The sequence below is a fragment of the Lolium rigidum genome, chromosome 6 (genome assembly GCF_022539505.1).
Source record: "Lolium rigidum isolate FL_2022 chromosome 6, APGP_CSIRO_Lrig_0.1, whole genome shotgun sequence".
Classification (NCBI taxonomy): domain Eukaryota; kingdom Viridiplantae; phylum Streptophyta; class Magnoliopsida; order Poales; family Poaceae; genus Lolium; species Lolium rigidum.
The window spans coordinates 247411510-247420364 of NC_061513.1; the positions used below are offsets into that span (position 1 = coordinate 247411510).

Below are 8855 nucleotides of genomic sequence, written 5' to 3' on the forward strand. Positions count from 1 at the left end.
ATACACTTTCTGCGCCTAGCTGAAAGGCGTTAAAGAAAAGCGCTTATGGGAGACAACCCATTATTTTACTTCTGCACTTTTATTTTATATTTGAGTCTTGGAAGTTTTTACTACTGTAGCAACCTCTCCTTATCTTAGTTTTATTGCATTGTTGTGCCAAGTAAAGTCTCTAATAGAAGGATGATACTAGATTTGGATTACTACGCAGAAACAGATTTTCTTGCTGTCACGAATTTGGGTTGAATTCTCTGTAGGTAACTCAGAAAATTATTCCAATTTACGTGCGTGATCCTCAGATATGTACGCAACTTTCATTAGTTTTGAGTTTTCTCATTTGAGCAAGTCTGATGCCTCTAAAAAATGCGTCTTTACGGACTGTTCTGTTTTGAGAGATTCTGCCTTTTATTTCACATTGCCTGTTTTGCTATGCTTGATGGATTTCTTTGTTCCATTAACTTTCAGTAGCTTTGTGCAATGTCCAGAAGTGTTAAGAATGATTGTGTCTGGTAGGAACTAGGGTTCTACCGGGTCGAGGGCGTAGATTGTAGGGGTGGAAGTGCTGAGAGCGAGAGGGAGGAAGGCGGCGCCGGCGCGGCAGGCGCCGTCGCGAGCACGCGGAAGGCGGCGGCTAGGGTTTGGGCGGCGCGGACGGGAGAAGGCCAACTCCTTCGGGAGTCGGCAATAATGATATCTGATTATTGCTTGATTGATTTAGTCTATTACAACTTGTATATATAAGAGAACTCGCGAAACCCTAATTCGCTAACCGGGCTAAGCCCCTAACTAAGCTTGGCCGGCTGGGCCAATGGGCCCCCTCCGGCGGTAGACCAGGCCGGTCATAACATCTCTCCCCGCCTGCGCAAACAGCTCGTCCTCGAGCTGGTAGTCTGGGTAATGCTGCTGGAACTCCTCGCGAGGCTCCCAAGTCGCCTCCTCCTCGGAAAGGCCCTCCCACTGCACCAACAAGTGCCAAACATCACGACGTAGTTGAGCGCGGAGCACCTTGGCCGGACTGGGCAGCAGACGTCCCTCGGCCGTCGGCGGAAGTGGTGGAGTGGCCACCGGCGGGGCACCGCGATAGGGCTTCAGCAGGCCCACGTGGAATACGTCGTGAATGCGGGCCCCCTCCGGCAACTGAAGCTTGTACGCCATGGTCCCAATCCGCTCGACGATGATGAAGGGCCCCGCATAGCGCGGACCAAGTTTACGCTTGGCACGCGGGTCGAGGGACTGATGAGAGCGGTGCAACAGGCGAAGCCACACCCAGTCACCCACCGCATACTCAACATCACGATGTCGCCCGTCATAGTAGTGCTTGGCGACCTGTTGAGCTTGGACAAGACGCTGCCGCACCTCGGCCAACATCTCGTCGCGGGCGCGGATGAGCTCGCCAGCTGCCTCCGTCCGCGCTGTCGCTGGATCCACCGGTAGGATAGGTGGTGGTGGCCGACCGTAGACCACCTCGAATGGCGTCGCACGCAGGGCGGAGTGGTAGGAGGTGTTGTAGCAATACTCCGCCCATGCAAGCCAATCCACCCAAGCGCGAGGACGATCACCTGTAACACAGCGCAAATACATGGCGATCACCTTATTGACCACCTCGGACTGGCCGTCCGTGTGAGGATGGAACGCCGTGCTGAACCAGAGTTGGACCCCAGCCATGCGGAAGAGGTCCCGCCACACGTGCCCCGTGAACACCGGATCTCGATCACAGACGATGGACGAGGGAAACCCGTGTAGGCGGACGATCCCGTCGAAGAAGGCGCGGGCCACAGACGCCGCTGTGTAGGGATGGCCAAGTGCGATGAAGTGGGCGTACTTGGAGAAGCGGTCAACCACCGTGAGGATGACAGACTTGCCGCCCACCCTCGGAAGGCCCTCGATGAAGTCCATGGAGATGTCGGCCCACACCTGCGAAGGAACGTCAAGCGGCTGCAGGACACCAGCTGGGCGCAAAGTCTCCGTCTTGTTGCGCTGGCACGTCTCACACGAACGCACCCAATCCTGGACCATGGCCCGATCGCCAGGAATGTAGAAATCCGCGCGAAGACGGTGGAGGGTCTTCTGAACACCCTCATGACCGGCGGAGTGTGCCAAGAGCAGCACCTGATGGCGGAGGTCATCATGGTCGGGGACGAACACGCGGCGCCCGTGGAGGAGTAGGCCGTCGATGACGCGCCAAGGGTCGTCCAGCTCACCCGCGTCGAGCTGCTGCCGCAGAAGCTGGGCATCCGGCGCGGACACCGTCGCCTGGCGGATGCGGTCGAAGAGGACAAAGGAGGGCCCCGAGCGGATGCAGAGCAGGCGTCCGTCCGTGTCTCCCTCAGCGGGATCGGCGTCGCGGCGGGACAAGGCGTCGGCCACCATGTTGAGGCGCCCCAGACGATACTCCACCGTGAAGTCAAAGCCAAACAGCTTACTGATCCACTGGTGCTGGGGCACCGTCGACAGCCGCTGGTCCAAGAGGAACTTAAGGCTGTAGTGGTCCGTACATACGCAGAACGAGCGCCCCCATAGGTAGGGGCGCCAGTGGCGGACGGCCTGAACCAAGCCAATGAGTTCCTGCTCGTACGCCGCAAGCTTGAGGTGGCGTGCAGCAAACGGCCGGCTGAAGTAGGCGAGCGGCCCGTTACCCTGGTGAAGGACGGCACCGAACCCCGCCCCGGAGGCGTCGCAGTCGATGATGAACGGCTTGTCGAAGTCCGGCATCTGGAGAACGGGGCCCGTCGTCAGGGCCCCCTTGAGGGCCTCGAAGGCAGCGGTAGCCTCGTCGTCCCAAGCGAAGGCCTCGTGCCGCAGCAGGCGCGTGAGCGGCGAGGCGATGAGGCCAAAATCCCGGATGAACTTCCGGTAGTAGCCGGCGAGGCCCAGGAACCCGCGGAGGGCGCGTGGTGAACGCGGCGTCGGCCGAGCAGCGACCGCCGCCACCTTGTCCGCATCCATCGCCACCCCGTCGGCGGAGATGACGTGACCGAGATAGGCCACCGAGGTCGTCGCAAACGAGCACTTCGAGCGCTTGAGGTGAAGTCGATGCGCTCGAAGCTCGTTGAAGACGATGGCGACATGCTGCAGGTGCTCCGCCCATGATGCGCTGTAGATCAAGATATCATCGAAAAAAACCAGCACAAAACGACGTAAGTATGGGCGAAGGACATCATTCATCAGGGCCTGGAAGGTTGCGGGCGCATTGGTGAGGCCGAAAGGCATCACCACGAACTCGAAGTGGCCATGGTGTGTCCGGAACGCCGTCTTGGCGATGTCCTCCGGGTGCATGCGCACCTGATGATAGCCTGAGCGGAGGTCGAGCTTGGTGAAGAACCTCGCGCCGTGGAGCTCGTCAAACAGCTCGTCAACCACATGAATCGGGAACTTGTCCTTGAGCGTGAGGGCGTTGAGGGCGCGGTAGTCGATGCAGAAGCGCCACGTGCCATCCGACTTGCGCACCAAGAGCACCGGCGCGGAGAACGGGGACATGGAGATCCTGACGATGCCTGCCGCCAACATGAGCGCGCACTGGCGCTCCAGCTCGTCCTTCTGCAGCTGGGGGTAGCGGTATGGGCGCACCGCCACTGGCGCCGACCCCGGGAGCAAGTGTATGCGATGGTCACACGCTCGTGGGGGCGGTAGGCCCTGCGGCTCCTCGAAGATGTCGCCGTGCTGCTGCAGGAGGTGCGTCAGGAGGGGGTGCTCGGCATCGTCGGCCCCAGAGACTAGCTGGAGCTGCGGCGCGGGAGATGTGCCCCCGAAACCCTCCCAGCGAATGTGGCGTCCCTGGCGCCAGAAGGTCATCGTCAGGGCGTCGAAGTCCCAAAGGATGGGTCCGAGCGTCCGCAGAAAATCGACGCCAAGGATGAAGTCGAAGCAGCCCAAGTCGATGCCGGCGCACGTGATGACGAAGTGCTCGTCGCCGATGGTGAGGGGGACGTGCTGGACCACCCCATGGCAGTGGAGGCGGTCACCGTTGGCCACGGTCACGCGGAGGGTATCTCCACCTGTCGGCTATAGCGCGAGGCGGCGCATAGTGGCGGCGGGAAGAAAGTTATGCGTAGACCCCGTGTCCAGTAGCGCCACCAGAGGCTCGCCCTGGATAGTGATCGGAAGCAGCATCGTCCGCTCGTGGCGGATGCCGGCGAGCGCGTGGAGGGACACGACGAAGGCCGTGGCAGCTGCATCGGTCGGCCCGGCCATCTCGGATGCCGCGGCAACCGGCCCGGTCATCGGATCGCCCTCCTCTACGTCGACGGTCTTCAGGTAGAAGAGGCAAGGGCACACGTGACCGGGCGTGTATGGGTCGTCGCAGTTGAAGCAGAGTCCCAGGCGGCGGCGTTCGAGCTGCTCTGCCGGGGTGAGGCGGCGGAACGTGCGTGTAGCTGCGGGGGCAGGGCCAGTCGGTCCAGGTGGGGCGGGTCGGGTGGCGGCCGCGGCCGGAGGAGGGGGTCGGGCGGTGCGGGTGCCGCGGGCCAGGGGCGTCTGCTGAACCGCCTGGGCGCGACGCTCATAAGCGCGCGCGTAGTGCATCGCCGTCTGGAGGTCCCGCGGAGCCTGTAGCTCGACATCCACGCGGATATGGTCCGGGAGGCCGCCAATGAAGAGCTCGGCGCGCTGTTGGCCCGTCACGTCGGGCGCATGGCATGCGAGGGCCTGGAAGCGGTCGGCGAAGTCCTGCACCGTGGTGGTGAACACCAAACGCCCAAGTTCCGCCAAGCGGCTGCCGCGGACTGGAGGGCCGAAGCGGAGAAGGCAGAGCTCACGGAACCGTTCCCATGGAGGCATGCCTACCTCGTCCTGCTCCAGGGAGTAGTACCACGTCTGGGCGGCGCCGCGGAGGTGGTACGAGGCGAGCCACGTCCGGTCCGAAGCCAGGGTACGCTGTCCCCGGAAGAACTGCTCGCACTGGTTGAGCCAGTTGAGGGGGTCCTCGACGCCGTCGTATGTGGCGAATTCCAGCTTGGCGTAGCGTGGGGGAGCGAAGCCGGTGGCGCCCTGGGCGGGGTACTCCGCGCGACCAGCGGACGGCTCGGCGAAGCGGGCAGGCGGCGGGTCCGGGAAGGACGGGCGCGGGGGGTCCCCGGCGGTGGTGTAGACGGGGGATGGCGCCGGTGCGGCCGAGTGGATCGGCGGGGGCTCCGTCGCGGTCACCCAGGCCGGGAGTCGGGAGGGCGATGGCGGGAACTGGACCCGCTGGATGGCCACCCCCTGGGGCAGCGGGGCGGGGCCCGGGCTGGGGGTCGGCGGCCAGGACGCCCACGGTGGCGGCGGCGGTGAGGCCGGGGGCGGAGCGGGCGGTCCCTGGCCGGGAAGGGCTGGCGGCGCGGCCGGGTACGCGGCGAGGGGTGGCGACAGGACCGGCATAGTCATCCCCTGCGTACCGATGAGGTACAGGCGGATGCCCTGGACGGCGGTGGCGAGGTCGCGGATGGCCGTCGACAGCTCTTGCTGCGAGAGGAGGGGGGCGGCGCCGGCATCATCTGCCAGGGGCGCCGCGGCGCCCGTGGAGGGCGGCGGCAGTTGCGCGGCGGCGGAGGAGGCCGGCGGCGTCTCGGAGGCGGCGGCGGTGGTGGCGGTGGGCTGGCTCGAAGACATGATCGTAGAGGTCTCTGATGCCAAATTGGTAGGAACTAGGGTTCTACCGGGTCGAGGGCGTAGATTGTAGGGGTGGAAGTGCTGAGAGCGAGAGGGAGGAAGGCGGTGCCGGCGGCAGGGCGCCGTCGCGAGCACGCGAAAGGCGGCGGCTAGGGTTTAGGCGGCGCGGACGGGAGAAGGCTGACTCCTCTGGGAGTCGGCAATAATGATATCTGATTATTGCTTGATTGATTTAGTCTATTACAACTTGTATATATAAGAGAACTCGCGAAACCCTAATCTGCTAACTGGGCTAAGCCCCTAACTAAGCTTGGCCGGCTGGGCCAATGGGCCCCCTCCGGCGGTAGACCAGGCCGGTCATAACAGTGTCACCTCTGAACATGTGAAATTTTTAATTATGCACTAACCCTCTAATGAGTTTGTTTCGAGTTTGGTGTGGAAGAAGTTTTCAAGGGTCAAGAGAGGAGGATGATACAATATGATCAAGGAGAGTGAAAGCTCTAAGCTTGGGGATGCCCCGGTGGTTCATCCCTGCATATTTCAAGAAGACTCAAACGTCTAAGCTTGGGGATGCCCAAGGCATCCCCTTCTTCATCGACAACATTATCAGGTTCCTCTAGTGAAACTATATTTTTATTCCATCACATCTTATGTGCTTTACTTGGAGCGTCTTTATGTTTTTATTTTTTTTGTTTGAATAAAGTTGGATCCTAGAATTCATTGTGTGGGAGAGAGACACGCTCCGCTGTTGCATATGGACGCATATGTCCTTAGCTTTACTCATAATATTCATGGCGAAGGTTGAACTGCTTCGTTAAATTGTTATATGGTTGGAAACGGGAAATGTTACATGTGGTAATTGGTATAATATCTTGAATAATGTGATACTTGGCAATTTTTGTGCTCATGTTTAAGCTCTTGCATCATATATTTTGCACCTATTAATGAAGAAATACATAGAGCTTGCTAAAATTTGGTTTGCATAATTGGTCTCTCTAAGGTCTAGATATTTTCTAGTAAGAGTCGAACAACAAGGAAGACGGTATAGAGTCTTATAATGCTTTCAATATGTCTTTTATGTGAGTTTTGCTGTACCATTTCATACTTGTGTTTGCTTTAAATAACCTTGCTAGCCTAAACCTTGTATCGAGAGGGAATACTTCTCATGCATCCAAAATCCTTGAGCCAAACACTATGCCACTTGTGTCCACCATACCTACCTACCACATGGTATTTCTCTGCCATTCCAAAGTAAATTGCTTGAGTGCTACCTTTAAAATTTCTATTCTTTATATTTGCAATATATAGCTCATGGGACAAATAGCCTAAAAACTATTGTGGTATTGAATATGTACTTATGCATCTTATCTCTTATAAGTTGCTTGTTGAGTGATAACCATGTTCCTGGGGATGCCATCAACTATTTCTTTGTTGAATATCATGTGAGTTGCTATGCATGTTCGTCTTGTCTGAAGTAAGGGTGATTTATCATGATCAAATGGTTTGAGTATACATATCGTTAGAGAAGAACATTTGGCCGCTAACTAAAGCCATGATCCATGGTGGAAGTTTCAGTTTGGACAACAAACCTCAATCTCTTATGAGAATATTATCAGTTGTTGAATGCTTATGCATTAAAGAGGAGTCCACTATCTGTTGTCTATGTTGTCCCGGTATGGATGTCTAAGTTGAGAATAATCAAAAGCGAGAAATCCAATGCGAGCTTTCTCCTTAGACCTTTGTACAGGCGGCATAGAGGTACCCCTTTGTGACACTTGGTTGAAACATATGCTATGCTATGATAATCCATGTAAATCCAAGCTAATTAGGACAAGGTGCAGGCACTATTGGTATACTATGCATGAGGCTTGCAACTTGTAGGATATAATTTACATAACTCATATGCTTTATTACTACCGTTGACAAAATTGTTTCTTGTTTTCAAAATAAAAGCTCTAGCACAAATATAGCAATCAATGCTTCCCTCTGCGAAGGGCCTTTCTTCTACTTTTATTGTTGAGTCAGTTTACCCATTTCCTTCTGTCTTAAGAAGCAAACACTTGTGTTAACTGTGCATTGATTCCTACATACTTGCATATTGCACTTATTATATTACCTTATGTTGACAATATCCATGAGATATACATGTTACAAGTTGAAAGCAACCGCTGAAACTTAATCTTCCTTTGTGTTGCTTCAAAACCTTTACTTTGAATCTATTGCTTTATGAGTTAACTATTATGCAAGACTTATTGATGCTTGTCTTGAAAGTACTATTCATGAAAAGTCTTTGTTATATGATTCAGTTGTTTACTCATTACATTTACCATTGTTTCAAATCGTTGCATTCATTACATGTGCTTACAATAGTATTGATCAAGATTATGTTGGTAGCATTGTCACTTAAGAAATTATCTTTGTTATCGTTTACCTACTCGGGCGAGTAGGAACTAAGCTTGGGGATGCTTGATACGTCTCAAACTTATCTATAATTTCTTATGTTCCATGCTACTTTTATGATGATACTCACATGTTTTATACACATTATATGTCATTATTATGCATTTTCCGGCACTAACCTATTAACGAGATGCCGAAGAGCCAGTTGCTGTTTTCTGTTGTTTTTGGTTTCAGAAATCCTAGTAAGGAAATATTCTCGGAATTGGACGAAATCAACGCCCAAGGTCCTATTTTTCCACGAAGCTTCCAGAACACCGGGGGAGAAACGAAGTGGGGCCACGAGGCGCCGACACAGCAGGGCCGCGCGGCCAGGGCTGGGGTCGCGCCGCCCTGGCGTGTGGGGCCCTCGTGATGCCCCCTGACCTACCTCTTCGCCTACTTAAGCCTTCATCGAAGATAGTTCCAGTACCGAGTGATGGCGTGTAAACACACGTCCGTTGGGAATCCTAAGAGGAAGGTGTGATGCGCACAGCAGCAAGTTTTCCCTCAGAAAGAAACCAAGGTTATCGAACCAGTAGGAGCCAAGAAGCACGTTGAATGTTGATGGCGGCGGAGTGTAGTGCGGCGCAACACCAGGGATTCCGGCGCCAACGTGGAACCTGCACAACACAACCAAATTACTTTGCCCCAACGTGACAGTGAGGTTGTCAATCTCACCGGCTTGCTGTAACAAAGGATTAGATGTATAGTGTGGAAGATGATGTTTGCAGAAAACAGTAGAAACAAGTATTGCAGTAGATTGTATTCGATGTAAAAGAATGGACCGGGGTCCACAGTTCACTAGAGGTGTCTCTCCCATAAGAAATAGCATA

The 8855-nt window shown here is 55.3% G+C and overlaps 1 protein-coding gene across 1 annotated transcript; it reads right to left on the reverse strand.

The window, feature by feature from the left end:
* Window positions 1-3999: 3999 nt before the first annotated feature.
* LOC124663916 (protein transport protein SEC31-like) lies at window positions 4000-5358 on the reverse strand. Its single transcript, XM_047201549.1, has 2 exons — window positions 4555-5358; window positions 4000-4245 (listed from the first exon to the last, which is right to left on the reverse strand). Exons 1-2 carry the CDS (start codon window positions 5356-5358, stop codon window positions 4000-4002), a joined length of 1050 nt encoding a protein of 349 aa, XP_047057505.1.
* Window positions 5359-8855: the final 3497 nt, after the last annotated feature.

Bases quoted from the DNA above. Each gene is read 5' to 3' on its own strand.
- LOC124663916 (XM_047201549.1), bottom strand. From the start codon at position 5,358: ATGACTATGCCGGTCCTGTCGCCACCCCTCGCCGCGTACCCGGCCGCG. The intron at 4,246-4,554 runs GTCGAGCTACAG...TTCTACCTGAAG, and splicing joins CGGACCATATCCGCGTGGAT to ACCGTCGACGTAGAGGAGGG.